At 37.4% G+C, this 16,259-nt stretch overlaps 1 protein-coding gene across 2 annotated transcripts in view; it reads right to left on the reverse strand.

Moving 5' to 3' along the window:
- PEX5L (peroxisomal biogenesis factor 5 like) overlaps window positions 1-10,013 on the reverse strand; it is a 66,409-nt gene extending 56,396 nt beyond the window's left edge. For both annotated transcript variants that reach the window (XM_065410677.1, XM_065410676.1), the window contains exons 1-2: window positions 9,957-10,013; window positions 8,362-8,466 (exon numbers count right to left, since the gene is read on the reverse strand). In XM_065410677.1, coding sequence (XP_065266749.1) covers window positions 8,362-8,430 — 69 coding nt within the window. In that variant the 5' untranslated portion in view covers window positions 8,431-8,466; window positions 9,957-10,013. The remainder of the gene's footprint in view (window positions 1-8,361; window positions 8,467-9,956) is intronic.
- Between the last annotated feature and the right edge of the window lie 6,246 nt (window positions 10,014-16,259).

Consider the following 16,259-nt stretch of genomic DNA (forward strand, 5'->3'; position numbering starts at 1 on the left):
AGGACCTGACCCAAAGCCTATTGAAATCACTGAGAGCCTTTCCATTGACTCCAATGTGCCTTGCATCAAGCCCTCATTGCAGATGTCACAGAGATTCGTAACCCTACCAAAGTTCAGGAATATTAGGATACAGGTTTTTTTTTTTTTTTTAATTCAGGTTTATTTGCAACTGTGGGGTTTATTTTGGAGAAGTAAGGAGGCTGGTCTGTGTAGCAGACTGCACATTAATCTGAAGTCTTTGTGTTATGGAGTCAACATACATAGATTTCCAGCTGTTGTAATGCTCTAAAAGGCTGCAGATTTTTTTCTTCTGGATCTTTCACAATGTTGCTAATACTGCAAGTGCATTCCTTAAACACAGGCACTTTTATCCTGTACTCATTCTAGCCCATATGCAGTATTTATAATCATGTACCTATCACTGTAATTTCACCATTGGTGGAATAGCTGGTTCCTTCCCCCACCTGCAGGGCTGGAGTAGCCCCCACAGCATAGGGGCTGGAACTAAGGGTGCTGGGGGGACTGACATACCCCGTAGCTTGAAGTGGTTTCCATTACATACAGCGTTTACAGTTTGGTTCAATGGCTTTCAGCACCCCCACTATAAAAATTGTGGGGCAGGGGGCCTGGAACAGTGTGGTCCTAAAAAAAAAAAAAAAAAAAAAAGACAGGTCTTGTTTAAATTGGTTTCTATAACAATGTAATAGCATCTATAGAAATTACTATATACTTTTGGGGGAGGTCTAGGTTGGATATTAGGAAACACTACTTCACTAGGAGGGTGGTGAAGCACTGGAATGCGTTACCTAGGGAGGTGGTGGAATCTCCTTCCTTGGAGGTTTTTAAGGCCCGGCTTGACAAAGCCCTGGCTGGGATGATTTAGTTGGGGATTGGTCCTGCTTTGAGCAGGGGGTTGGACTAGATGACCTCCTGAGGTCCCTTCCAACCCTGATATTCTATGATTCTATGATTCTACTGTAAAAACCCATAGGGCTTGATTTTCCATTGTCTTGCGCCTTGTGTTGTCATCTACACCTGAGCAAAGTGAGTGTAAAGTATGGCATTTATAAAAATGTTGACCATAGAATGAATAGAGACTATCCTTTCTATGGGTTTTCTTTTTAACCATCCTATAGAATTCTATAGCAGGAATATACTTTTCTGTTAAATTTTGTAGGGTTGTCATAGAAACTGATGGAAGGTTTGTCATTTTCTATTAAATTGTACAGATCTTCTCCAAAGGGGGTATGGCTTTGCACAGGTATTGGCACTGGAAATGGTCATATGGCTAACTTGAAAGTTCTCTGTGGGACTTTCTACTTGCACCATGCAACTCAGGTGACCTGTAGCACAATGCAAATAGCAAGTTAGAAATAAGAAATACTCAAAGCAATAGCCATCATAAATAGTTTGCAATATCCCAGAGACTGAATTATGTTTGCATAAAGTATTTGTTATTTAAAATAAATCAACAACCAAATCTGTAAAAATTGATTCCTATTCACAGATAATTCATGAACAGAAAAAGGGGCTAAATTAATCTAATATATTATTTGCTGCATATAGCTTTCTCAGATCTTTTTATGACCATAGAATAATAGCCAGGACATTTTTAAACATAATTATATTGTTTCATATCATTCTATTTTTATCTCTTCCTTTTTTGTTAAATGGAGTCCCATACAAAGATATATTATAAATGATCTTAAACTCTCATTATTTCCCTTGGTAATGTAAAATTAAGTTATGTGACAGAAAAGTCTGTTTAATTTGTGATGGAAAAGTCTGTTTAACTTTAGGCAGGCAGCCAATTTATGAGTTTTAAACTATGTTGTCAAGGCAACATTTTTTTATTATTCTCATGAGAGTGTTCATGCTGAAATCATACATACTTGTCTAAAAACAATAATACTAAAATAAGTTTAATAGTATTTAACTTAGAGATACAAAGTTGGCTAACATACACTTGCATATTTTGTTTTCATAACATTTTAAAGTTATATAGCTTATGCTATGTGGCTAATATTAGATGAAACAATATAAAGGGGAAAATTAATTTAATTAATTTTAATGTGTTGCTACTGGTAGATAACTTAAAAACAGATGAGACTACATAGCTTTGAAGTACTAAATTCATTAATAGCATCTTCTATATGTCAGTAGTCCATTAAAACACAGTATACAAATAAGTATTCAGCATATTGCAAAGGTCTGTTGTATGAGTCCAATGCTACTCCCACTGAAATAGTGGCAAAATTACCATTGACTCTAAAGAGAACAGATTTGGCCATTTCAAGACAACTTTTGTACTGTATGTTTATGTAAAATGGGCCTGATTGTAGTGTGAAAACAATCCCAGTACTGTAATGCTATTAATTTCAGTGGAGTTATTCCTGATTTACACCAATGTAAGAGAAGAGACTCCACCCGAATATAACTAGTCTTACTGACTTTAATTTTTGCCATTCTACATAGTGCCTGCTAATAATGTATATTAATTAAATACTTCCATAGTGGTATGGTTTCCTTCGTACAAGGGATGCTACAAATCATTCTGCAAATTTAAAAGCTAAGAAGCTCATAAGAGGTTTTGAGTCATCCAGAACAGCGGGGATTGCTCAGATTTTAAATAGGAAACTATGATTATGGGCCAGATTTTTCCTGGTGAGCCATGTACACACACCAGAAAATCTATCAGTAGCAGTTTGAGCCTATAGTTGAAACTGGCAACCCTAATTCTGTTTCCTCCATAAAGACACACAGAAACCATATGGCAAGTCACCTGTGAGTGACTACATGAAAAGATATAATGGGACAGCCACAGAGAAAGTGGTGTGGTCTACATATAAATTCAAGGACATATACAAAGATGACTAGACCAGCAATGATGTCTATGTGTGGTTTCGTCCAAAAACTTATTTCTACTCTTAGTGGTAATAGAATGCCCCAGGAAAGGATGGTGCACAGGGCTATTCTCAGGGGAAATAAGGAAATCGCATACTAATGCTGCTTACAGAGAATGCATAATATGTAGTGCGTGCCCTTTTAAGAAATGGGGAAGGATATTTCACTTTCCTCATCTGAATGTGGCCTTATGGGTGCTATTCAGCAAAAATTCAGAAATCTGTGATTTTGTTGTTCCAGGATCAACCTGTCCTCCGGAAGGCAAAATTTCCTCCCCTTCTTGTGCATTGTGATAACAATGGAAAGGTTGAGCTCTGCAGAGCATGTATCGGCGAGAGTCTCTTCAAGGCTCTGTATGGGCTCAATCTCGCACCCATTTGAAGTCCATGGAAGTGTTGCCTGTGAGTTCCCAGGAACAGGATCATACCTTATATGAACAGCTGACAGGGGACAGTGGGGGAACCACTAAGGCTTTCCTTGGTTATACAGGTCAGTTTTGGGCCTTTTGGCATTAGATATTATGTTATATCTGATTTTATGCTGAACTTCCATAGGTTTATTTGTGCAAAAATCTGTGTATGTGTTTCAGCTGTATGTTGCCCTCTGACATTAAAATGATACAGAGCCGGGTCTCTGCAAAACTTGCATGAACTACATATGCATACCTCGTGTGTATTAGTTATGAACACAATGGAGTGATTATTTTTCAACAAATGATTTGCAAATGTTTTCTTGTTGGCAAATTGTTCACAAAGAGTCTGTGATATAAACAAACTAGGGAAATACATCCTAGATGGAGTTACTATAAGGTGGGTGCATAACTGGTTGGAAAATTGTTCTCAGAGAGTAATCATCAGTGGTTCACAGTCATGCTGGAAAGGCATAATGAGTGGGGTCCCGCAGGGATCAGTTCTCGGTCCGGTTCTGTTCAATATCTTCCTCAATGATTTAGATAATGGCATAGAGAGTACATGTATAAAGTTTGCGGACGATACCAAGCTGGGAGGGGTTGCAAGTGCTTTGGAGGATAGGATTAAAATTCAAAATGATCTGGACAAACTGCAGAAATGGTCTGAAGTAAATAGGATGAAATTCAATAAGGACAAATGCAAAGTACTGCACTTAGGAAGGAACAATCAGTTGCACACATACAAAATAGGAACTGATTGCCTAGGAAGGAGTACTGCAGAAAGGTATCTGGGGGTCATAGTGGATCACAAGCTAAATATGGGTCAACAGTGTAGCACTGTTGGGAAAAAAAGCAAACATCATTCTGGGATCTATTAGCAGGAGTATTGTAAACAAGATGCGAAAAGTAATTCTTCCGCTCTACTCCGCGCTGATTAGGCCTGAACTGGAGTAATGTGTCCAGTTCTGGACGCCACATTTCAGGAAAGATGTGGACAAATTGGAGAAAGTCCAGAGAAAAGCAACAAAAATGATTAAAGGTCTAGAAAACATGGCCTATAAGGGGACATTGAAAAAATTGGGTTTGTTAGTTTAAAAGAGAAGACTGAGAGGGGACATGATAGAAGTTTTCAAGTACATAAAAAGTTGTTACAAGGAGGAGGGAGAAAAATTTTTCTTCTTAACCTCTGAGGATAGGACAAGAAGCAATGGGCTTAAATTGCAGCAAGGGTGGTTTAGGTTGGACATTAGGAAAAACTTCCTAACTGTCAGAGTGGTTAAGCACTGGAATAAATTGCCTAGGGAGGTTGTGGAATCTTCATCATTGGGGATTTTTAAGAGCAGGTTGGACAAACACCCGTCAGGGATGGTCTAGATAATACTTAGTCCTGGAGGGCAGGGGACTGGACTAGATGACCTCTCAAGGTCCCTTCCAATTCTATGATTCTATGATTGTTACATTTATTCACTGTTCAAAACCATTAGTGAATTTCCTCAACAAATAATTCTAGATCTGTAGATTGTTCATAAACACTTGACTGTGACTATTCAAAAATGGCATTGTATTGATTAGTTAATCATGTGGTATTGATTCAGTTCCTTTATCGGGTGAATTAAGCTGCCAATTCAGTAAAGCACTTAGGGTAGGCCTCAAAGCCCTTAAGCATGTGTTTAACTTCTTCCCTATACAGCAAAATACTTCATCACATTCTTAACATTAAGCACATGTTGAAGTGCTTTGCTGAATCAGGGCCTAAATCTCTAACTGACCTAGAGTGAATTGTGAATCTGACTGTTGATTGTACAATTCAAAATGTGTCTTCAATGAATATTTGAGTGTAAACTGAACTTTTCATGGTTATTCCTGCTAGTAAATAATTCTCAAGTGCTCAAATGTTTCTAAAAAGTGAACACAGAAAACTTGCAAAGAGGGTCAAATAGAAATTTACTTTTGAATTCACATGAATATTCATAAATAATTTTCTCCATTAGTCACTCAGCTGCAGTCAGTAATATATGATTTTCTGTAAATAGATTACGTCTCTCTCTCCCGTTTTCTAGCTTCCATGAATAACAAATGCTCTTTTAAAAAATTTGTCTTCTCTCTCTGTTTGAACCTTCTTACCAAGAGACAGGGAGACAGTAATATAAAATGGAGACACATTGTACCAAATCCCATTAACACTAAAACCCTACTTTCTGCACTGATACTTGATATACAGTATTAAATTTGGATACATCTGAATGCCTTCTTATGCCAATAAAGAGACTTTCACTGACAAAATTGAGATAGACTCACAGAAAGTAGAGACTGAAAAGACCTGTTAAATCATGGTGTATCCTGCTACTAGTGTAGTATGTTCCTTAATGTTGATACGATGGGCCAGATTTGCGGGTGGTGTGAATCAGCAAAGCTATGCTAATTCATAGCAGTTGAGGATCTGTGATTATATTTGATTATGTAACTTATGGTAAAGTAATATTTGCTATATTCATGAATTTGAAAAAAATATTTCAAATATACAGTGATTATTTCTCTCAACAAATAAGTGTCACCTCTTCCCAGGAGAGGTTGGATAGGAGCATAAAAATAATTGAATGTGAATATGTGTCCAGCTTGTGCTCCAGTGAATGTATATGGTATTTTCCAGAGAGAAGAGGAGAGAGGGAGCTTCCTTGAAGCTTTACTTAAAGCACCTTCACACGTTATAACTGGCAATTTCTCACAAAATCCAGGGACTGTATGTCTCATACCTGTACTGTAGACGCCACTGATCTCATCTGAGTTTTCTTCCCCAATCAAGCATGGTAAGTCCTAGTTTCACTGAGCACTTTGTGTGTGTGTGTTTGTCATGTTTTGTCCATTATGAAAACAAATGGGTGTATTTAAGTAGGAACTGCATGTATTCTGGAAGCCACTTCACATGCAAAATTCCCACTGAGTTCAATGGGAGTTGCACAGGCGAGGGGCTGCAAGACCAGGCTCTTAATGAGATCTTGAGATAACCATTACAGTTACAAAAAATACACAGCTACACAGTATTCTTCAATGCTGATTCTGTGTGACTAGTAGATGACCTTTGAAAGACTAGACCTTACTCTTTTGACCTAAATTTGACTTGACTTGGAAAGTTTGGCCAGTGGTAATTAGTAATTATTTCCATTTGATATACATATTATATCCCGTGAGCTGCAGCCACATCCATCTCTCTCATCATGTGAAGAATCAGGACAAATATACCGTTAGTAAAGGCCGAATGTATATTGCCATATAGCAACACAGTATTCTGAATGAATGACCTGAACAAGAGGTTTGCACAGAGACATTAAAGACATAAGAATCTTAATACAGCAACACATCCAGAAAGTTAGGATACAAATGATAAATATGATATGATCATATACCATACATAACACATACATGATGCAGAGGTGGCTATGGAAAATACTCACTTTTTCACTTGATTCTGCTTCCTTTTGGCTTGTGCACCCCATTGGTGCATAGCAGGGAAATAGGTACTTGTGTGTAGTGGAAAAAATTACACTGACTAATAAACACTAGCATTTTACTTAGAAAAACTGTCACAAACTATTGCTGAATGAAATTGACAAACAACCAATACAAATAGTGCATCAAACATGTTATGAACCTAGGATGAAGTCCTGGCCCATTGAAGTCAATGGGAGTTTTGCCATTCACTTCAAGGGGCCCAGGATTTCACCCCTCGTTTCAATATTTGTGATTCATAAACTGGTTAGTGTAAAATTGGAATGTGATGCATTAAACAAAGCATCCTATTCCCTCATGCAATCGTGTTTTAACTAATACAGTATATCACAAGTATAATACAACATTTGACAGAGGTTTAGGAGGAAATTGACAAATGTTTTCCAATGTATAGGAAAATGTCAATGATCAAAAATTCTATTATTAATTAATTGACTTAGTGTAATACATTTTATACAGGCTATAAGGTAAGCTTGTACTGGCATTTTATAAGTCACATATTATTTTTAAACATAAATATCTATTACCCTACAGTAGAAAAAAGGTTTTTGGATTTTGTTGAAGATTATTTTTATGTAAGAAAAGCCATGTAATGTATGACATCAAACCTATTGTTGAATATGAATAACCTTGTGTACTTTAATGTTAAATATTAAGCATCAAATCAAGTAATTGTATTAAATTCTGTTACTAGTATGTTGCTGGGGAAAATATTGCTAAATTTAAGCCAAAGTTGCTGGTTAGCCACATTATTTTTTTTTTAATTATCCAATTCAGATGTATTATACATTTGTATCATTTTCATTACTTATAGTCTACCACCTATCAAGTTTCAGGTAATGGACCTGTATTCTTGCATTTACTGGCTTTACAAAGATGAAAACAATGAAGTATGTAAAATAATCTAATTTGAAATATGAGTTAAATGCTACTGAAAACTTAAGGGATTTTATGTATTTATAAATGATACCACTATCAAGTGGTTGTTATATATGATTTTATATATACATATTGTACATATGAATAGGTGTGTATATATATATATATATATATTATGATAGGTAAATACTGACAGCATGAATAATATTTGACCTTTTAAAATCAATTTTAAATACTCTACTGGTAACTGACATATGTATATTGTGCTTACTACAAATCATTTGATCAGAAAATTTGCATTTTTTTGTTCAAAAGCTCCAAAGCACAAGCAGTTAATTTATTTACCATAAGCTATTATCTTCTATAGTATGTTCTGATGACACAAAATTTAATTTTGTATAAAATATTTTCTGAAGGGTCAAGCTCAAGCAGACTCACTAAAACTAATATACACCAATTGAAAACCTAAACAACGAATGAATTTCTCCTCATTCCCCTTTTTTTATTTGTGGCATTTTATAATAGCTTTTTCTTTTGGGAAAACTATAATTGCCTGTTAAGTTTTGACTCAAGAATGTTAATGCTTATCTGCTAGTTAAATTACATTCTTCATTAGATTAACATATGTCAGCTGCCTACTGGAATCCTAACATTCTGCCCACCTGTGATGTCATAGTAAGGAGGGGCTTTTCCTCTGCAGACTCCTCCCTCGGTATCTCCTTCATCACCATGGCAACAGCCTTATCTGCCGCCCTAGAGCCTTTCCCCTACAACAGTGAAATCAACAATGGCTTGTGTCAGGAGGAATCTTTGTTACTGGTTACAAAAAATACACCCCAGAACAATCCAGTAATTAAATGACGGCGTTACGCTGGAAGTAAAAGTATGTTGTTGTTGAAAATAAAATACACACATACTGTTAAAAACAAAATACCAAAACCAAACAAGCAAACAAAAAAAACCCCAAAACTTAATTGATAACAGAGTTGGGGCCCCGTCCTGCAGCTTTTACTCATATGAATCACTCCATTGATGTCAATAGGACTACAAACTGCCTTGCTTTTGTGAGTCCTCGCGGGAGTACATCAGCAGGAGTGAAGGAAGTTGAGAATCTCACAGAACTTGGCCCTCATACGAGTAATATCTGGAGGATCAGGCCCTTAATTTCTTCACCACTAGTTAATTGTAGTTATCTGCAACTTTACAGCTGAAATATACATGCTTTCTACTCAAATCAGATTATAGACAAAAAGAAATCAGACTGTTATGAAGATTTACAGCTTACGTAAAATGAAAGTTAAATTCTCCTTTAAATACTCTAAATTTAAGGGCAAAATTCTCCTCTTGGATCTACATTGTAGATCGTGAGTCTCTGATACTCTGCTCTCCCTGTATGTATAGAACTTCTGTAAGTATCAGTGAATGTCTGAGGGTGTAGGGAGAGAAGAGTAGTGGAGCTTGATTAGACTTTTCTTACACTCACAAAACTCCATTGAAGTCCATGGGAGTTTGGGGTGTACAAAGACTGAAGGATCTGGCTCCATGACTTCAGAATTTTGCCCTAAGCTTACATACATTTCATTAACTAAGAGTCTATTGAATGTATTTCTTAACTACAGTACAGTATAATAAGAATGATTTAAAATAGCATTGTATACTGTGTCCTAAGAAGGATACTATTTATTGATACCAAACAATGTGATGTAATTTTTATATCACAAATACCGTATAATCATTCACAGCTCAAAAACATGTGCATAATATTGCAATTTTAAAACAACGTTTATGAAAAAACAAGGTCAAATTTAACTTATTTGTGCAACGCATTGCAGTTAACCTAGAGAGAGTTCTTTGCATGCTGCAAGAAGTTCTCATACCATAAGTGTCATAAAACATAGGCATGCTCAATTTGTAATTCCTTTGATATCCAAAGAACTGCAAAAGGCATTGTAAAGTTTACTTCAGATTAGGATATTCTCTCTTATTTGGTGAGAAGAGAGTTCTAAGTGCTAAGCATATCAAAGGTTCTTGTCCAAACATTTATTTATTCACGATTCATTTGATATGTTACAAATCCATGAAAATATTTTCTTTAATATGTGGAGCTACTATTTAGCTAGCATTAGTAACATGCTGTTTGACTTTCAGAAACCTAATCCTTTTGTGTTGAATGCTATAGAGAAGTAGTTTATTAGCTAAAAAAGGATGCATCAGAAAGCATGCAGTGCTTTTTATTTCTTGCACAGTAGAAACCCACCAAAGCAAAGGTCAGGTCACTTTTTTGAAGACAGAGCCACTTTTTCTTCAAGGTTTCACCTACTGCCTGAAAAGAGTCATGATACTCACATTAGTGCCTGCTATCAACTTTAAAAAAAAATAGCCCTGTGAATGGCTGATATCATACACCACATATCTCATCACTTTAAAAGTGTGGCTATAGTCAGAATAGAAACTCAGTAAAAATGACATCTTAGGATACTGTATTGCTTTTCCTTCAGTGACTTTCATCTCACATTTGCTATGTTTGGAAGTCAAAACACAATTGAACTGCAACCCCACAAGAGCGTGGGTGAACCATGTTGATTTATTTCTGACTGGTACACTCATGACATACAATAAAGATTCTGGAATCAGAACTTAGCTTTGCAACATATTTGATGATAGGAGAGGCAGAGCAGAATACAGCAGCTGTAGTTCCCAGTGATTTCAATGGAGGGAGATGCAGGTGCTCAATACCTCTGAAAATCTGGCCACATATTTAGGTGCTTAAATATGGATTTCAGTGCCTAATGTTAGGTGTCCAAGTTTAAATGTTTTGGCCACTTCAGGGTACTCTTGTATATACTTGAAATTTTGCCTGTCTGTAAATTTTTGGCATCAGTACCTCTGGCAGCTTGCATGAGCGAGTTTGATTATGTCTTGTGGGACACAATCAATTATTTCCCCCTTTCCTGTAGAAAGGAGGGGGAAAACAAATCTAGTCTTTGTATCTAGGGCACAGAAATGGTTAATACACTGCCGTTAGTTAGCTATAATTTAAATGATAATCTGTTGGGTTCTAATTACAATATTTTAAACACAGAGATTACTATATACATAATCATGCAAGAATTGCTTTAAAATGTGTATTTATTTATTTGGCCGCCTCCATTGTTAAGTTGTTCTCCATTGTTAAGTGTTATTTCTTAGCAATACTGGATTGCTGTACATATTGTCTCTTACAGTAGCTTGGTGTTGAGCACTATAGTTCTTCTGGAACAGCCAATTTTACACTTGCAAGCTCCTCATAATGAACAGTTCATCATAACTCAGAGACCTGGGGTAAATTATTTTCTCATATATGCATCATTTTGATCACTGAGTGAATGAGTTTCACAAATACCTCTTTTGTCAGCAATGTGCAGATTTAAACAATTATGATGCACAGCATGCAAACCTGCATATAAAGCAAGGATACTGTCTTGAGTGAATTGGTGCAGGGAAAAGATATGATTTGCTTTCATACAATATACTGTAGCAGTAAAACTGAGGAGTATATCAGTGTTTTGTTGTCTGGTACAATTAAGACTAAACCACTCCTTTTTAGGAAATATCTCCAAAACAAGATAAACAATACAATAGTTAGAGTATTTCCACAGCACTTTGAATATTGTAATAGGGTCAGCTAAAAACTTGCTAACGATTTCTGCAGGTTCTCCCAGGATGAGAGAATGGATGGTAATAGACATTTCCACAGGAGTGTGCAGATTTTGCAAACCCACTCTGTAGGGAAATACACTGGTTTAGCAGCTGGTGTTTCTGAATAGCGCCAAATTAAATTCAGTACAAGTCACACTACTTCCAAAGAATGTGAAACTTGTTAATGAGGATTTAATTAAGCTACTGTAAAAGAATATTAATTTAAGGTTCAGGACAGCATGAGCATTTTTTAGTGAGTGAAAACATATAATTTAGCAACTTTGTTCACGTTGTATAAAACTTCTTTCCAGCATTTAATATTTGAGCACATGATCATTTTCTGCTACAGATCATTTGTGAGGCCTGAGAGCCTGGGACAGTTGTATGATTCTTACAGATACATGACCATCTCGTAAAGGCCTTACCGTTTGTGAGAAGACAGTGAAATTTATAAATTGATTTGTTTGAAATTTGAAAAAAAAATTGTGTCTGAAGAGCTTATGATCAGTTCATTGCAAATATCTGATAGTCTAACTTCAACAAAGCCTGAACTTTTTTGTCTACTCCCCAATTGGATGTTGAATGTAACACAGTAAGAACTTTAATCTAATATGGGCTTTGAAATTCACTTATGGCAAATATTGAAGCATTTGAGCTTAAAATTCACCTTTTTCATGAATATTCATGCTGTTAAAGTTGGAGTGTGAGAATTTTCATAAAAATGAGCATGAGAGAGTTGTTAGCATGGTCAAATTGACATTTATTTTCAAAGTCAACAAGTGTTCATAGACATTTTCCACACTATTGTCTATGTTCTAATACATACACACACATAGCCAGCATTGTGTTAGACCTGTGCAATTCCATTTGAAGTCAGGGAGGCTTTACCAGTCTATTTGAGAGAAGTATTTGGTCCAGAGTGAATGGTGTAGGGAGGTAGTTTTATATTTTTCTAGTGTAACTGTGTGCTGTTTCATTGATATATTAGGAATATTCACAACCTGCCTGTGTCCATACACCCTAAACTCATTTCTTGTGCAACAGCTATAATCTAAAGCAGTTTCACTAAGGTAAAGTACAGACATAGCCAATACAAGCACATATAATACCTGCCTAGCAATTTCTTACAGCATTTTTCCTTGCCTATTGAGGAGAAAAGAAATAACTTTCTTCCCTTACTTGTGAAGATAAATGTGAAAGGAGTGATCAACCATACGGTACTCTTCAAACAGTGCCCCTGCATTAAAATGTAATGGCCCCATAGGACAAAGTGCCAATGTTTTAGGGGTCCCAAGGGAACTAAAAAAAATGAACTGGCATTTTGGATTCACTTCTCTGAGGATGTAGTCCCCCTGGCTGCATTTAAACACCAAAAATGTTTTTGTCTTAAACTGAAAAAGCATGTTTGTGTATCGGCAATGCTAGAAACATACTTTCTCATTCCAAAATGAAGTTTTAAAGGCACTAGAAGGGGCTACAGGTACTCGTTCCTCACAAAGACTGAATCCAAAATGTCTGGTGGTGAATACCTGCATTCATTGTCAGACTTTTTGTATTGAAAAAGCGATGCTCTGTATTTTATAAATTCATTGGCCTATAGTGAGGCTTAGGCTACATCCTCACTATGGGGGTGGTGGTGTCGATTTAAGATATGCAAATTCAGCTACGCAAATAGCGTAGCTGAATTCGACGTATTGGAGCCGATTTACCCCGCTGTGAGGACGGCGGCAAATCGACCTCCGCGGCTCCCCCGTTGACGGCGCTTACTCCTACCTCCACTGGTGGAGTAGAAGCGTCGATTCAGGGATCGATTGTCGCGTCCCGACGAGACACGATAATTCAATCCCCGAGAGAGCGATTTCTACCCGCTGATTCAGGCGGGTAGTGTAGACCTGCCCTTAGAGTTGCTGTCTGACACTTGAAGACATCCATGAATCTCCACAGGGACAGAACTGGAGGCTTCCAGCACCCAAAGTACTTACCTCTACTATTTGAGATAAAGTAGCAACTCCATTGCTAGCAGCAGTTGCAGACTCTTAACTTCTGTGTGGCTCAGCCACTAGAGAAGGATGTATGAATATTTAGGTTACTTCAGTCTCCACGTCCACTCAATGCTTGATTTCTCTGAGTTGCTTATTTTGGTAGTGGTGGGTTGTAAGTAGAGAGGCCAGAAGATGACAGTACCTTTTGCAACAACTTTTGAAATTTTGTTTTGTTCAACACTGGAATGATAACAGCCTTTTGAATATTTTTGAATGCTCGGAGAGTAATTAACCATTGGACTAATTTACCAAGGGTTGTGGTGGATTTTTCCATCACTGACAATTTTAAAATCAAGACTGGATTATTTTTAAAAAAGATGCCCTCGGAATTATTTTGGGGAAGTTCTGTGGTCTGGGTTATACAGAAGTTCACAGTGGTCCCTTCTGGCCACCTATATATTTCTTTTCACAACATGGACTTGTGTTGAAATTGCTGTATTCAAATTGAAAACCCAAATATTTTGATTAGGGTCTCTCTCTCTCTAATCAGAAGTGACCAGAGAGCCCTGGATCTCAGAAAACTTCTGGACAAAAACTTCATGGAAACAATTATGTTTCTGTAAAACATTTCGGCTTTGAAACAGTATATTTCAATTAAATTACATTAAAACAAAAAAGTTCTGACGTAGAATCAGTTGTGAGCTTAGACCTGTTAAATCTTCTGGGAGTCTCTCAATTTCAGGCACTCTCTTCTGGGTGCTTGAGCGACTGCCTGAATCTCCTGGTTTTGGGCAGCCTTTTAGGAACCCGGGCGGGGCACCTGAAATCAGCTCAAATTCTGCACTCCTGCAGTGGCCTGGTCGTCGCTTCCCTTACCACTGAAGAGATGTTCAGAAGCTGTGGCTATTCAGAAGAAAGAGCCAGTGCTGAAGGCAGCAGTCAGTGAGGGGATCTGCAGATTGCAGCCTGGAGCAGAAGGGAGACAAGAAACCTTCCACAGGAGGCTAGGAAAGCAAGCAAGATTCTGGCACCCACTTCTCAGCACATACCCTTAGGGAAGAGGGAGGAAGAGACTTGGAGCTTAGAAGGATGGGTACTGCTGCACCAGGGGTGACCAGAAACTTGAGTGGGAATGAAGAGAAACTCAGAGGGCAGGGGACAAGGGTTGGGGGGTGATTCAACGATAATGAGGCAGAGAGAAGGAGAAGAAGGTGAAATTCGAGGGAGGAAAGAGGAGCCAGAGAAAGGGTGAGAAGAGGGAAAAAATGAGGGTGGAATTGATAGGTTTGTTGGTGGAGGGAGGGAAATCGATGAATTTGATAGATGGGGGATGCTTATAAAGTCATGCATATGCATCAATTATGCATGTTAGGATATTTGCTCGTTTGTATAATATCTCCAGATTTTCAGACATACAGCCTTGACAGGTATGTAAGCCAGAAGAATGACTCAAACAGATACAGTTGTATTCGTCCAATGTCTTTCCTTGGTGGAGTAATGATATAAAGCACAATGATGCCATTACACACAGAAAGTGTTACACAGAAATACAAAGGTATGTTTTAATGCAGAAAGGGCTGTTAGATTTCCTCCAAGATATTTCAAATTGTTTCCCAAGGCTTCTTTCAATTAGTAAGCTGGGGAGTCTGCTAAATTACAATTATAGATCCTGTTCCTACCCATTCCTCCGCCCCATGGCTCCACAGTCTGCTGACAAACCACTTATTTCAGAAAGCCTTTACAGCATGTAATTAAGTTCATCACCAAAAGGGTGGACATAATTACCTACATATTTCACATGGAAAATATTTTCCTATTGCAAGTCTGTCTCAAAGTTCTAAGCAGGCAGAATAATTGATATAGAAAATATTTTTTTCCAGTTACATTGTGAAAGTTCACCAAATAGCCACATAAGAAACTGACTCAGCATTAACCCCCATGCTTCCATTTTTATAACCTTCAGAAATGCATTTGAGTACATTTCAGGCTGAATTTCTTTTAAATGTTAATGAACTCATTTAAAGCTGGTAAATAATGAATTGTGTCCTTTTAGTTGCTAAGATAAAGGCAACAATTTGATTCTGATAGTCTATTAGATTGACACTGATTCTAGATTGGTTTAGGGAATGGGAAAAGAATGACTATTATCAGCTATAGGAACCCAGTAGCCAACAGATCAATGCTTCTATATCTTTTTAAATAAAACCTTTACCAGGTTCATAGTCTGTGATCTCTATGTACAGAACCTGTGTCCTTTCATGCTATTAAATACAATGAATCTCTTGCAGTGGGAAATCATATACTTTGGGCTTATTTTGAAATATAGTTTCAACTCCACCTCATCTGAATTCTGCAATGTGAGCCATATCTCTTCCCAACCATAATAAGCTCCCTGGCATTGTAACCAACATGACCAAGTACTCCTGCATGGCACAGAACCCAGGACAGCTATGGCTCTTTGCATGACAGCATGCTGGTGCTATGTAGGGGTGAGCTGGGTTGTCAGAGTTCTACTATGAGAGGGATATTCCCATCATGGTCCTCTGTGGAAGGTGCACACTAGGGGGGCAGAGTCTATTCTAGCCATTAGGCCTTGAGAGGAGGATTCCTGAAACCCTGCCTCCTCCCTCACTGCGTTTCCCCAATGCCCAGCCAAGATAATGTAAAAGTAACTGTGCCCTCCCAGCTGCAAAGAGGGATGGATCAAATTCTGTCCTCAGATATGCATGTACAACCCCAACTGACTTAATTGATCAGATGATATGTCAGCGGCAGTCATGCATACTTAGAATTTGGCTCTGTATAAGCAGGTCAAGATAGAGAAGGGATGCACTGTCTATAGAAGAACATTACATAGAAATTCAAAAGAAGCAAAAGCCCTGGCATGATGTGCTAAAGCA

The sequence above is a fragment of the Emys orbicularis genome, chromosome 9, assembly GCF_028017835.1.
Source record: "Emys orbicularis isolate rEmyOrb1 chromosome 9, rEmyOrb1.hap1, whole genome shotgun sequence".
Classification (NCBI taxonomy): Eukaryota; Metazoa; Chordata; order Testudines; family Emydidae; genus Emys; species Emys orbicularis.